This window comes from Cyprinodon tularosa, unplaced genomic scaffold (genome assembly GCF_016077235.1).
Source record: "Cyprinodon tularosa strain WSP-4 unplaced genomic scaffold, ASM1607723v1 ctg12, whole genome shotgun sequence".
Lineage (NCBI taxonomy): Eukaryota > Metazoa > Chordata > Actinopteri > Cyprinodontiformes > Cyprinodontidae > Cyprinodon > Cyprinodon tularosa.
Genome location: NW_024038003.1, coordinates 382986 through 397832, shown reverse-complemented (window position 1 = coordinate 397832; position 14847 = coordinate 382986). Strand labels below are relative to the sequence as shown.

The following is a 14847-nucleotide window of genomic DNA, read 5'->3' as shown; positions in this document are numbered from 1 at the left end:
AATGAAGCAAAATGATGAAAAAGGGGTCCCTATGTGCTCCAGAAGTCTAACCCTATAGCAGCATAACTATAGCGATAGCTCAGGATAATCTGAGCCCCTCTAACTATAAGATTGATCAAAAAGGAAAGTTTTAAGCCTACCCTTAAAAGTAGACAGTACTAATAATTACTCTTCTCAATTCAAATTAGGAACATTTCATCATTACTTTCAAAAATTATAAGCAGTTCATAATCAGGATTCATGAAAGGTAGATCAATTGACATAATAGGTTTGGCCTTGCACCTAATTGATTACAGTGATGAGGGTATGTTTTATTTCTAGATTTCCAAAAAGCATTTGATTCAGTGAAACACCATTTTATTTATAAAAACTCTTCAACATCTTGGGTTTGGAGAATATTTTTCCAAATATAATTAAGATGCTACACACAGATATAAATAGCTTATTCTCTCTACCTGAGGGTACATGTCTAAGATTTAACATAGGTAGAGGTATAAGACAAGGATGTAGTCTGTTTCCATTGTTGTTCATACATGTTCTTTTGAAAAGTGGGAAGGATTAACATAGATGGGAAAACAATTGCCAACTAGCAGATGACACAACACTATTCTTAAGAAATAAGGAGGAGGTACCCAACTGCCCCTACAAGTAGTGAAATCATTCACCCAGGCTTCTGGTTTACATCTAAATCTTAGAGAGTGTGAACTAAATGTTCATGATAGTTTAGAAAGGGTACTACTTAATATTCCTGTTATAAAGGAGGTTTGTTATCTAGGAATGGATATCCAAAGACTCCAGAGCAAATGTGGATAAATATTTCCAAATGCCAATTGGAAAATCAAAGACAATTTTAAATAACTGGTTGCAAAGAGATTTAACTTTGTTTGGTTGATCTTTATTGACAAGAATTTCATTGATTTCTAGACTTATATGCTCTGCCTATTCTCTTTCTATAGAATAATGAAAAGTCTAATTTTTAACTTAATTTGGAAAAACAAACAATGTTATATCCATAACGCAGACATGATTCAGATTTTTAAAGAAGGTTGAATAAAAGCCATAGATTTTGATGCAATAATGGTGCGTTAAAGTTGAAATGGCTGTTCATAATCCGCAATGCATAACCCTTCTTCTATTGTCTCCACATTCACATGTATGGTAAAAATAACATTGTTATACTGAAATGAGTGCAGACAATGATACTTTCCTCACTGGAGCCTGTAGCAATAAAACTTAGGCAATAAAAAAGAAGTTTTATAGCTGCCTTTGTGTCGTTTGGTAATAAAAATCGGAGTGAACAAAGATAGCATGTGAAGCTCTCTAAGGTTCCTTTCTTGAGACATTTTCTTTGTTTGTTAAATCATTTGTTACAAGATCTCTTACCATATAAATGCTATTTATCCTGTGACACCCCCATTGTCACAGCCACTTGCTGTTTTCAATTTATCAAAGTGTGGATGCATCAGATTTTTCCTCAATTTAATCCAGAAAAGACCAATGTCATTGGCTTTGGGTTAGAAATCTGCTATTAGTTAGACTGGATGAGGCTTAAAATAAAAGAGCATGCTAGAAACCTCAGATAACATCATGGAGAAAGATTTCTCTTTATAAAATTAAAACTAGATGTGATGCCTAATCAGCCTATCACTAGCTTTAAAACAATAAAGTGTTTCTTGTCAAAACAGGACACAGAAAAACTGGTGTATGATTTTATTTTTTAGTTCGTCTCCTTCAGCAGCTCATCCAACATACAACACTATGCCATACACATTGTTCTGTAGCCCTTTATTCCTAAAGCACTTAAAAAAACATAACGGCCCCTTCAAAGTGCTGTAAGGGAACAATAATAGAGAAAAAACTTTATATCAAGTATAGGATAAAGGGGCTATAAAAATTCAGAAGAATCCATGTATTTCAAAAATGTTAAGAAGACAAAGTGTTTTTTTTTTTTTTATAGGTTTTATCTAAACAGCAGGAGATTTGACCTGCAAGGTGATCTCATTTCAGCTTTAGGAGCCAAAACTACAGTACATCTAAATTTATAAAATGCCTTCTGGAGAATATAAAGTGTCTTTCGAGCCACTCTAACAATACGAAATTGCAGGAATTGATGACGTATCACAAAAAAAAAAACAGACAGGACTGTAAGAAACTTACAAATATATAAAACTATTTGAAATCTAATTTAGAAACTGAACAGGAAGCCAGTGAGGGGACACTAAAATGTGTGCTGTCATTTACTTGCAGCAGTTAAAATTGTGCAGCAACATTTTAAAACAGCCATAAGCAGAAAAGAAAGACCTAGCTCATTCCAGTCAAAGGAGAATTACAATAATCCAGGCGGGAAAAGAATGAGGCATTGGATCATTGCACCTAGAGAGGTAAGCATTCCTTTTGAAAGCTGACAAATCTGAAAGAGGATGTAACCACAGTAAAGGAATGTGCATCAAGTAGGCTAGGGTCTATTTTTACACCTTAGGACCAAGAGGAATATTCAAGGGTGGGAATACAGCTGGAACCAGGGGATTAAAAAGAACAACCTCGGTCTTCTTTTCATTAAAATGAAGAAAATCCACGGGCTGCACGGTGATGCAATGGGCAGCAATGTTGGCTTGCAGCAATAAGGTTCTGGGTTCAATTCCTGGTCTCTCCACATGGAGTTTGCATGTTCTCCATTTGCAAGCGTGGGTTCTCTCCTGGTACTCCTGCCTATTCCCACAGTCCAAAAACATGAGGTGTTGGGTTCATTGGCTTCTCTAAACTGTCCCGCGGTATGAGTGTGTGTGTGCGCATGGTTGTGTGTCTCTGTGCTTCCCTGAAAAAGAGTGGCGACCTGTCCAGGGTGTACCCCGCATCTTGCGCAAAGACTGCCAGAGATTGGTACCAGCTCCACCACGACCCTGACAAGGACTAAGCAGGGGAAGATGGATGGATGAAGGAAACTATCCTTCTCAAGAGAGTCACATTTCAAAGTCATCAGCATTTGAATTAAATTGTGTAATGCTTCCTAAAAAATGGTAATAAATGGCAGGGAGTGAAGGAAAGACAGGTGAGGACCAAGCATAGAGCCCTAAGGTACCCCTCAGAGGCAAGCAGAAGCACAGGTATGATGACAGGTGATTCTGTAAGAACCCGTGGCAAAGCATGGAAAATTGACCTTCTCACAACTTGTTCTCTGTAACTTCTGGTTCATCCACCTCTGCAACCAGCAATCGGAAGACAGCACATCAAAGGGAAACATTTGACTTTTAACTGCACATTTATTTGACTCTAAATTACATGTCTCCATGCAATATAAAGCTTTTATCTGCTATTGTTCTGTTACAAAGTTCAAAAACTTTATTTGAAGGTTTTACAACATTTAAATAAAATCCACTTTGCATGTGCCAACCAATTCAAAGATCCGACAAAACATAAAAGCCATTCCATTCAAATTTTGGTAATTCCCACTCAGGCCACGATAAAACCAGTTCGTTAAGGAAAAGCCCTTTAAAGCTATCATCAGAATAAAAAACAAAAAATGTTCTCCTTCAAATTTTTAAGCTGAATTCCATATAATCAATTTTTATTTAAAAATTAAAAACTGCAAATATAGTAAACTTTTAAGAAACTTGAATGTCATAGAAATCTTTTCCTAAAATGTTGACCAATGATCGCAGTGTTAGAGAGGGCAGTGTTTTCAAAACCTTCTAATCTGTCTGTCATCTTGACCCTTTTTAAGCAACAATAGCTAACATAAATATCCCTGTCCATCTTTATAGTATAACATTCTAGCTAAAAGCAAAACGTACATTTGGATAGAAAATCTTGATTGACCTTTAATCCATTAAGTGTTGATGTTCTCTTATAGCTGAAATCACACAGAGATCACACTATCATGTTTGCTTTAAAATAAAAACATCTATGCTCATCTTTTAGCTTTAGATAACAATGGATCCTTGCGCTGCATGCTTACATGTTTTCAAATTGAAAATAAGAGACACCAGACAGTTTGATCTTTACAGGTATTTCAGTCTATTAACAGGATTTGTCAATCAGTCCAATAAATAAGCATACCTGAAAACATGTCGATATACAGTACATAGATACAGTTTATATAGCTGAAAAAGTCATCTCCGAGGTTTGCATCAAGAGGCTGTAAGGCACATGTAAATAATCATGACGTACGCAGGATTTCACATTGCACGAGAAGTGTGTCGTTATGCACACTCGGTTCCAGTGTTAATAAGTATGGACTTCTGAGGCCTCGTTCTGTTTAGTCGACAGCTGCTGGTTGGAGACCTGCTTATCTGAAGCTTGTGTCCTTAAAAGGGGAGGTGTGTTTTTAAAAGTAAAAGTGAAAAATGAGATCTCCAGTGTGAGGACAAGTACAGATTGAAACAGCCTTAGTGTTACTTTTCTGACCCTGAAAAACAGCATAGCTTAGGATAAGATCCAACTTTCCCTGGAAAGATCTTCTTCTTAGATACATATATAGATATATAAACAAAATCATCACATCATGTCTTATCTTTTGCTTCATCACAACTTAAAACAGTAAATAAAAATTTTTTTTTTTCTTCAGAAATGTCTTTGCAGACTGTGTGTATGGGAGTGTGACGTGCAATCTTAAGATTAAAAATAAAGCATGCGCACCACAATTAATCAAAACACTACTGGCAGGCAATAGTTAAAACATACATACAGCTTTCCATCCAGTCAACCAATCAAGTCATGCTCTGTATGTTTTGGAGATTACTTTGTGTGTGTCTGTGTGTGTGTTTTGCTTTCAAGTCTAACAATTACTGAGTGTTCTTCCTTTGCTCCTCGCAGTCATCATTTTGAGATCCCTAAGCCGGTCTTCATGTACTCGTAAACCACATAGCTAATGCTGACAGCAGGAATGACTTTCATGAAATTTGGCAGGATGCCTCGGTAGAGCCCAAAGAAACCATCTTTGGCTACAATCGTCCTCAGCAGAGAACTCATGGAGGGCTGGTCTGACACATCTAGAGACGCTGCAAAGAAGAAGAAAAAACAAACAGATGAGAGGAGCAGCGCTGTTTATAATGGATGTAAGACTTACAGGGAGGTTTTAACACTAGAGGATGGTTATAACAAGAGTTTAAGAGTTTATGATGAGCAGAGCTGGTGCATAAAGTCGTTTTCTAGTTTATTACAGTTTACATAAAGATCTAATTTCCAAACTGCTGTGGAACGATCCACTTCAGCATCGCTCGAAGAAGAAAATACAGTGAAGGCAGAGCACAAAAAAACATGGAGGTTGATTTGTTTTTAAGTAAAGAAACAACACTTTCTACCAGAATGCATCTATTACTGATAATGCATCAGTTCCCACTCAGCAGGGGGACATTTTAACCCTGCTTTAACGAACAACAACGTTGATTCTGGTATTTTTAGCATCTATTGTAAGAAAAAAAGTTATTTATTGACAATTTATCTAAAAGCAGGAGGTCACCTTTAGTTAGCAATGTTTAATAATAATCATTAATAATCTGTTATATTTAAGAGTCAAATGGCCCAATTTGTTATTATAACAATAACAAAGCAGTGAAGTAAATTATACCTATTTTGATCAAATCTCAGATTGAATCCAGGAAGTACATGCTGATGAGTCGCATTAATATTTTAAGGAAACTGAATAAAGTTTTGCTTAGATATCAATGGCTGTAACCTTTTGGACAAAACTCACTGATCTGCTTTAGAGAAATAGTTAATTACTCCGGTTCACAAAGTTATCTATGTGCTCTAATATTTTTGTGAACCAGCTGTTATTATTTGTTTTATTTTAAATCGAGTAGAGGCTTATAACTCTAGTCCCTTCCATCAAAATGTAAATCATTTAAATTCACATGAAGACTATGTCATTACGCTGGGGAGTCACTGCGCAACAGATAAAGCTGTAATTCTAATCTTCAACCATCACAATGGAAAAATTGACTTAATTCCATATTTATAACCTAAAATAATGACAAAACTTTAATAGCTAATGAACTACGAGGTCAGAATAACATCGCATAAACTAATAATTGCTATAGGGCAAACATGCCCAAGCTAAATAAACCAGAAAAATATGTATGTTTAATATTAATTCATTATCAATGATAAATTGTTTAACAATACATTTGAATTAACAAAACAAAGTAAGAACCTCTCTAGTGTAAACTTTTATAATCTGGGACTTCTGTGGAAGTGTTTACATAAAATGTTTAGAAGATCTTATTTACTGCGCAACACGGTTTTAGAAAAGTTAAAATCAGTCACATAAAAGCACCTCCAAATTAGAATTCCTTTTTTAAATAGTTTGTATAACCCCCATCTGCTGACCGCTTCTCTCCTCTCCAGTTCCTTAAGTTCAAAGCTGTTTTTACTGTCGGTATTTTAAATGTTTAGCATTGGATGACGTTTTGAATGTACTCCTCTTGCCAGCAGTGGCAGCATAAATATGGGTCTTTTTTCCAGCTGAGGGACCACCGGTGACGGCAAGTGTGCAATTATGTGACAACGAATGCAAATTATGTATTAAGTCTTAAAAAAATTGTTATAAATGAATGGACGTATTAGTTAAAGGTACACTTATAAATGAGCTGAAATAAATGTTTTTTTTTTTGGTTTTTCAGTGAAATGTAATGGCTTAAGTTAAAGGTATAGTGGAGGATGTTTTATTTTCAAGGTGGATCTTTAAAATAAATTGTCCTCCTATTTGTCCATCATTCTGCTGATATGTTTACGTAAGGTCGTCCTACCTGCTCGTCCCCATTTTCACTCACCAGTGGTGACACTGACATAGTGGAAGTTAGCTTGAATGAGCGACGGAAATAGGAACTTTTAAACAGAGCGTGCACAAGTCCATTTCTCCTCGTCCACGTGTTTAATAGGTGTTCCCTCGGGAGCGGGTACAGGGTTGATCATGTGCATTTTTTTATTTTTAAATGGATAAAACTGGATAAAAATCAATTTTTATGCATATTAATCCATTTAATATGGATAAATAGATCTTCAAAAATTCATGAAAATCCTTCATTATACCTTTAATCCAGACAGGAGTCAACAAGTAAGGTTTTACTTTTTATCTATTCCACCGATCTGCCGGTTGGGGCTTACCTTGTGCCTGCATCCGTGTGCGTATGAGAGCCAGAGGATAGCTGGCGAGCTGGCCGCAGGTACTGGAGATGGTTCCGCAACCCAGCAGCACCAGAACTCCAGGGTTAGCTGAGTCTTTGGCGTGATGAGACAACCAAGTGCTCTTCAGAGTCTGACACACATAAAAAGAACAAAAAAAGGTTTGACTAAAGCCTAAAAAGGAAACCATATCTAGACAGGGCAACACTGCACACACCTCATAAACTGCGAGGTCTATCCCTGCATAGGGAATGATGCCTATTAAGTTTGGAATGTAGCCCTTATAAAAAGCAATGACCCCCTCCTTCCTCAGGATCTTCTTGGCACAGTCAAACATTCCCGCGTATTGGCCGGTTTTCCTTAAGGTCAGCCGAGTCTTTAAAACCTTAAAGAAGAACAGCACAAAAGTGGCAAACATTCAGGACATGCTGTCTTGTTGTTAGTGAATTTAATGACTCTGATCGGATCCTGAGTGGAAGTGGGTGCGAGCTAAAGCCCAGTCATACCTCCATTGGGTAGATGGCTGTTTGTGCTGTGGCCCCAGCCAGAGACCCTGCCATAAACCGCTTATGAGTCTCTATTTTCTTTCCCTCTGAAGTTAACAACTTCTTATACTGCAACAGAAAACATAACATCCACTGTTACTGCCAGCTGTAACCTTAACCTGATTATTTAATGAAAAAATCTGAGATGCGGTTCTGAACTTGTTCGTAGGCCATGAACTTGATTGCGGTCTCAGGTGCGATCTTTAAGACGTTGATCCCGTTTCCTCGCCACAACGACGTCAGACCTCCTTCTACAATCATCTGTCTCAGCCCCCCGATCAGGCTGATCTTGTTCTTTTTGGAGGAATGAACCTGGAGTGAACATAAACACCTTTAGCCTAACAGTTTCAAGCAGACACACACACGTGTATTTGACATCACCAACCTGCATGAAGACCTTGAGCCTGTCCAGAGGGGCCGTCCCCGTGCGAGACACGGCGCCCGCCACAGCACCAGCAACCAGCTGCTTCCACCACTCGTCTGATCTCTTCTCTTCCTCCGTGAACTCATCCGGGATGGAGAGGCTGTCACCAATGTCCAGGAACTAGAGATTAAACCAACATTTTCCCCTATATTAATCAGAATTAAACACTGACTGCGTCAATCATTACAGATTATCTACTTTAAGCACCGTCAGTTCATATGACCCCACTCAAAGTTGAATGTCAGGTTCATTTTGGACTTTTATTCAACAGTTTGTTGCCGATGCCAGATACAAAATGACACCTGCTAGCTTTACAAACACTCCACCATTAAATGTCAACAGGTTCTGTCATGATTCTATTTACTTCTTGCTGTATCTCCAGATTGTATGCTCAGCATTTCATTTCTCCAGGTTTTAGTCGTCTAGCTGATCATTTGAGGTTAAGTTAAAGATTTTCAGGTTCTATGAGTCCTTTATTATTATCCAGTTCTCTTGTTCAACTGAAATACAGCAGAAAAAACAGGTCCTCAGCATTATGCTACCCCCACCGTGCCTAAAATGTTCCTAAGATTGAAAGCCTCACCTTAACTCCTCCAAATGTATTATTGTTTTCTCATTGGGATCAAATGTGTTCATCTTTGCCTTCTCAGATCAATAAAAGCTGTTCTGTAAAAATACATTGGTGAGGGCAGCTTTCTTGGTATCCTGGTGCATATTGATGTCAAACTAACTGAACTAAAGCACCACAGGCATTCAAGCATCTTTTATCTTATGACAGACTGGCTCACTTTTCCTGCTGAGCAATTTCCGTTTACAAAAATAGGGTACTAGTTTTGATCAAATGGGTAAACAGCTGGTATTCCAACAGGAATGGGTGACATGAATAGATTGCAACAAATACAATTGAATGACTAAATTCTGCACTTTAAATAGCTGAGGGCTTAAAGTGACAGCATACGGTGTGTGTGGCCAGAGACAAGAACCTTGCAAGATCAACTTCTGCTTTCTGTTTTCGCAGTTGTGTAGCAACAATGTTAACGTCTCGCCTGACAGCATTTACTTAACCTTGAATGTAAAGTTGCAACCCAAAAGCCTTGACTAGCGTCAACCTCATTCAGTTTCCATTCACTGAAAAAAAGGGAGCAAAAATCAAATGGCGTTGTCCTTTAAATTAGGAAAAGTTATGAGCCCTTTGCCTCACATGCTGATCCTGTTTTAGATTATTTTTAAAAGCTTTTATCTTATAACATGAGGGTTCCTCAGAAAAAAAATAGGAAGAAAAAAATTAGTGATCTATTACAATCTGATATAAAGCTGCGGGAACACAAGGGAATTTCAGAGCCAGTTAGCATGTGTTCAGCAGTCACTGCAGTGACAGATTTCATTGTGGTATGCAGGGAAACATTCAGGAACAGGTTCTGTCAAGCGAAGCTCTGTTCTGTGCGGGTAACAAACCAGTCCAAACACCAGACCAGCACAATTTAGAAAGAAACGGAAAAGCACGCTGAGGGAAACTCATCCAAACAAAAAAAAAGGAGAGCTGCTCTCAGTTGTGAACTGCAAAAAGAAAATCTATAGTATCTAACAGAAGAGGAGTGAAGGGACATGTGATTTATTCCACTGCAGCAGCCTCAGAGTGTTTGTGTCTGAACCCTACCGAGGAGTGCTTCCAGTAGCGGATGATCTCTTCCAGGTTGAAGGCAGGATACAGCAGGAAGTGCTCTCTGAACTCGTTCCAGTCGACCATCATGGTTCCATCGATGTCCATGCTGAGGATCCACAAACAATTTTTCTTTATTTCCATGTTTTAAAAAGTTAAATTATGACTATGCATGCATGTGTTTGGAAAAAAAAACAGCTTGCAGATCATGGATTTAAAAAAAAAAAGGTCTAACCTTTGTAAGATTTTCATTGCATGTTTCCTGCTGATATCTATGCCCAGTTCTGCAAGGGCCTGCTGGATCTCTGTGGCATCAATGTGCCCTGAAAACACATTCAAAAAGAAAGATCAGATGAAATGTGATGCAGTTTGGATTAAAAAAAGGCAACATGTGAGCTTCCAGTGTGAACACCAATCCTCCTCTCCAGCTCCTACCATCGTTGTTTCTGTCCAGACTTTTGAATGTCAGCATCAGCTTCATCTCATGCTCCTTCAGATATTTGGTAAACTCGTTAAAGTCCAAACACCCATCCTTGTTCCGGTCTCCAGATGACACGATTTTCTACAGTAGGACAGAGAGGAGAATCTAGAATCAGAACTGAAACCCTGAAAGATCAACCCAGGACTTGAAACTTAAATCTCTGGCAGAACACTGGATCTCCTGCTTCAGGTTACCTGTGCTGCACCGTGGCGAAACATCCCCATCGCCTTAAGGCCCGCTCGTAATTCAGCCACATCCACCCTGCCATCTTTATTGGTGTCAAGTTTATCAAAGAGAACCTGGTAGGACCGCTCACTGTCGGCATCCCAGCAACGGGCGCTTGACAGTATAGACGTCCGGAGCGCTGGATACATTGCAGAGCTATTATGGAAGCAGCGTGCAGACAAGCCGTCCGTTCTGCAGACCTTAATCGGATGATTAATCCATATTGACGGTCATTCATTAATCCTGTCCATAATCCGCATGCATACTCCTCAATAGCAATCAGGGAAAAATAAAAAATAAATGCTCGCTGGTTGGTGTTTTAGCAGAGCGCTCAGGGCAAAGGTTTACTCTGCAGCCAGTGCTTCTGAGGAACTGCAGCAACGGAGGGCGGAGCTACTACTATTGCTGCGTTTCTGCGGCTCACTACGGAAAAGCGGGCAAATAAATAACCCTCATAGTGCATTATCATTTTATGATGCTAAAAAAATTATCTTTAGTCTTTTTTTTTGCACGATTTTCCAGTGCGATATGTTGCCGAGCTTTACTGAGGGTTTGTAATCTGCTTATCTAGAAGGACGTGTCAGCACAGAGAGAAACACTGAGCTATGCGATTTTAACGAGGCAATACAACTGGACGCCAGCAGTGGGCGACATTTTATCAAAGCAGAGATAAAAGAAATCAAAGTGCTGTTGGGAAAAAGTAGTCTAATAATTACATAAAGAATAAAAAAGTCAAAACTTATAATTAATAGTATAATAATAATAAAAAACACATACTTTTTTTAAATTGTATATAGCTATATTTGTTGTCTTATTATTTTTGTATGTTTTTTTATAATTTTATGTAATTTTCCTTTAAATAAAAAAGCACAATAACCTGGTTGAGTATTTGCACAATGCTTTATTATTTTTGTTTTTTTTCTTACCTTTTATTCCTATGTATGAGAGTTGAAATGTCTTTATTGAAAGAGGAGTACAAGTCGTTGCCTTCTTCTGAATTTACTTTGGGTTATTATGCCTTAACTAAAGGTGTACATCGGCTTGCATGCATGACCATAAACTAAAGTAATGTTGACTTTCCCCCTATAGTCTTCTTTGCAAGAAGTCTATTACCGTTACACATCTTGAGTTTCAACATTGTCCTCCTTCTCTTTTGCAAAAACTCTTTAACCTTCCCATGATGTTATGAAATACATAAAAGTATCCCATTTTTTTTTTTTACTGCATCAAGATTATTTGACTTTTTCCTGAATCTGTGTATTATAACTGATTAAAGCAAAGAACCCAACTTTATTTACCTTTGAAATACTTTGCAAAAAACAGTCATAGCTTTACTGTGTGAGGGTCAGTTTAGACTCTAATGAAAAAAATACATTAAAATATTTTTTGGAAAAAAATTAAACAATTTCACAAAACGCTGTTAGTCATCAGCCAACTGACAGAGGTAGAGGTTTCTCTTGTAATTGATATTTTAAAAATAAATGCAAGAGATGTGTTCTAAGACATAATAACCAGTTGTTTACTACAACATCCCAGTGGGCGTCATTTGAGTTTTCACTGGAAGTGAAAGAAAACAGTCACAGTACCTTACACTGAAAATATATAAACAAATCTTTTGAAGGAAAAATAAGCCTTATAGAGCAACCGAGGCCTATAAAACGAGTTAGGCATAAAAAGCAGTATTTTTGTTGCTGTAAGGACTGAGGTCAAAACTGACCCCAAACACCATGGAAAGTAACAGAAAACTCACACTACAGAAAGACTTAATCTCTTGATTATAAAGCATGTCTGCCCATAGCCCTCCTTAGGGGACATCCACAAACTTCTCTGTGCCACTTAGTTCTGGGTGCTATAAGATCCAAAAGGTGCACGGTTAGAAATCTGTTTTAACTTTTCAAAATATCATGAACTTTAAAAGTATTGTTGTCCAAAAATCTGCTATACTGTCAGCGGTGTGTTGTGAGTCACTATGAGGCCACCTTGTTTGGTGTCAATAACGATATTCGTCAGGTAGAATTCTGATCTGCTGGGAAAATAAATGAGTGTGTTTAACTCAGATTGTCTTAAAAACTTTAACGATTTAATATGTTCTTGATAACAATTGGTACCAATATACTTCTGATCTAAATATTTGAAGATATATCTGTAAGGAGAACATAAAAGATGGCTAAAAAAAAAAGCCTAGTTTTTCAATTGGCTGTCTTTTTACATTTGAAATTGTGTTGGATGTAATAAATTAGAATATCACTAAAAAGTCTGTTTTTTTAACCAAGTTAGTTCATAATGCGAAACTCAAGCACTATAAATGTTTCTTAAACATTTTTCAAGGGTAAATTTCATTTAAAACTTAAATCCAATAGAACTCAACTTGAAAAGACCTTTTAAGTGAGATCAATAGAAATAGATTTTTTTTTCTAGCATGATAATATGTTACAGACATGTTCTGGCCAGAACAACCATATAGAGGACTATTGATTTCCCAGTTGTCCAGCAAACAGTTTACAGAATAGGCAGGTGCAGAAAAAGTTGGAACTCATTAATGAAAAGTTAAGTGGAAGAAAAATACATTTTGTATTTTAGTTGTTATTCAGGGTCACAGAGTCTGAATGAAGAGTTGAAAGTCACAGGATCCAAGTTGCTTGAGGCCCAAGGTGAGTTATCCAGTCTAGTAATGCTTTGAATAAACTAATCCCTGCATTGAAGCTGTGGAGGGTTTTCAAAAGAAAGATGTGGAACACCGGATCCAAACATACAGAGTATGGAGGACCAACTCTGCCATATTCAAAAATAAATACAATAAATAAGCATACAATTATTCCCCCCAAAATACAAAAAAGAAATAAATGTAGGTAGAAATTAAATTACAGAGTGAGACATAAATGTATATATCTCTTTTAATTAGCTTTTTTGTTTACTCGCCTTTGTAATAATTACCTTAGTTATCATTTGTCCGTTATAACCTTCCACTTTTTTTAAGCATTTATTTATGTGCATGATATAATATTTTTGTCTGTTTTTATTCTTCCTTTGTATTTTTTTTCCTCTACTTATTTCTTTAGCGCTAATTATTTTTGCCTGTCGTTTTTTTTTTTTTTCATTGCCTGCCTGTCATTTTTACATTCCTGTATGCATTTGTGCCTCATTATGCAAATGAGGAATGGCTGTGTGTCTTAGAGGGTCAACTTCTGCCCCTCAACTTCTACAAAAATATTATATCATGCACATAAATAAATACTTTAAAAATAAGTAATAAATAAATAAAGTTGAAGATTATAAGGGACAATAACTTAATAAGGTAATTATTACAAAGGGGAATAAATAAAGAAGCTAATGAAAAGAGATTCATACATTTATGTCTCACTTTATAAACTAATTTCTACCTTCAATTATTAGTTTATTGTAGTTTTTGGGCAATTAATTTTATGCTTATTTATTTATTGAACATTTATTTATTTATGTATTTATTTTTAAACATGGCAGAGTTGGTCCTCCATAACAGAGAAGCTTAAAGCCACCATTAAAGCAACCTGGACTTCCCCAGCAGCACGTAGGAGCAACACGCTGGTCACCAAAGCACAATGAGGGCACTGAAGCTGGTATTTATATAGAAGCAGCCCGAAGGAAGTAGGCCTACATTTCTGTGGTAAAAAAAACAAAGAAAACATTTAACAGTTCCTTTGTATTATTCTAATTGTATGAAAACTTTAGTTTTTTATATCTGTAGCATAACCATAAAATAACTTTTAAAATACAACCCTTTATAGTAACCAGGGCTGTCTACTTTCACCCATTGGGAGTGAGACTCACCCATCTCAGTGTTGTCACACATTCTCACTCCATATTCCCAATTTCTCACGCTAAAAAATGACAGACATTAAAACTCAACTCCGTTCCACTTATTTATTTATAAAAAGACCATGGTGATAAAATACCAGGCCACGTTTTTAATACAGCCTTAGTGCTAACACATAATGAAATGCCAGATTCATATCCAGTCCATATTCCCACCTATTTACTGTGCCAGATATTGAAAAAAGAAAGTTTTTGCGAGGTATGTCATTTTAATTTTATCTCATCTGTACTAGGATAATTCTCTTTGTAAATTATTGAAGATTTTAAGCAATCTTGAGTAAATATGAATAAAAATACAGCAGCTACCTTAAACTATTGATGGAGACTGAGTGTATGATCCCATCAAATGGTTTGTTTTCTCTTTACCTGTTGCTTTTTAGTCCCAGTTTTAGTCCATGTTTTGCTCACAAGATCAATAATTATTGCGCAGTCTAGCTGAATAATCTCCCGTTGGAATTCAGGACTTTTTAAACCAACACAAATATTTTGATTCTTAAAACTTTCAGGTTTGCCTCTCAAACCCATAGGAGGTCCACAA

At 36.8% G+C, this 14847-nt stretch overlaps 1 protein-coding gene across 1 annotated transcript; it reads right to left on the bottom strand.

The window, feature by feature from the left end:
• Window positions 1-3240: 3240 nt before the first annotated feature.
• On the bottom strand, window positions 3241-10606 carry LOC119773046 (calcium-binding mitochondrial carrier protein SCaMC-1-like). The gene is made up of 10 exons (XM_038269867.1): window positions 10427-10606; window positions 10187-10313; window positions 9987-10074; window positions 9749-9860; window positions 8053-8211; window positions 7827-7979; window positions 7629-7736; window positions 7340-7507; window positions 7105-7255; window positions 3241-4997 (listed from the first exon to the last, which is right to left on the bottom strand). The coding sequence occupies exons 1-10, from the start codon at window positions 10604-10606 to the stop codon at window positions 4816-4818; spliced, it is 1428 nt and encodes a 475-aa protein (XP_038125795.1). The 3' UTR covers window positions 3241-4815.
• Between the last annotated feature and the right edge of the window lie 4241 nt (window positions 10607-14847).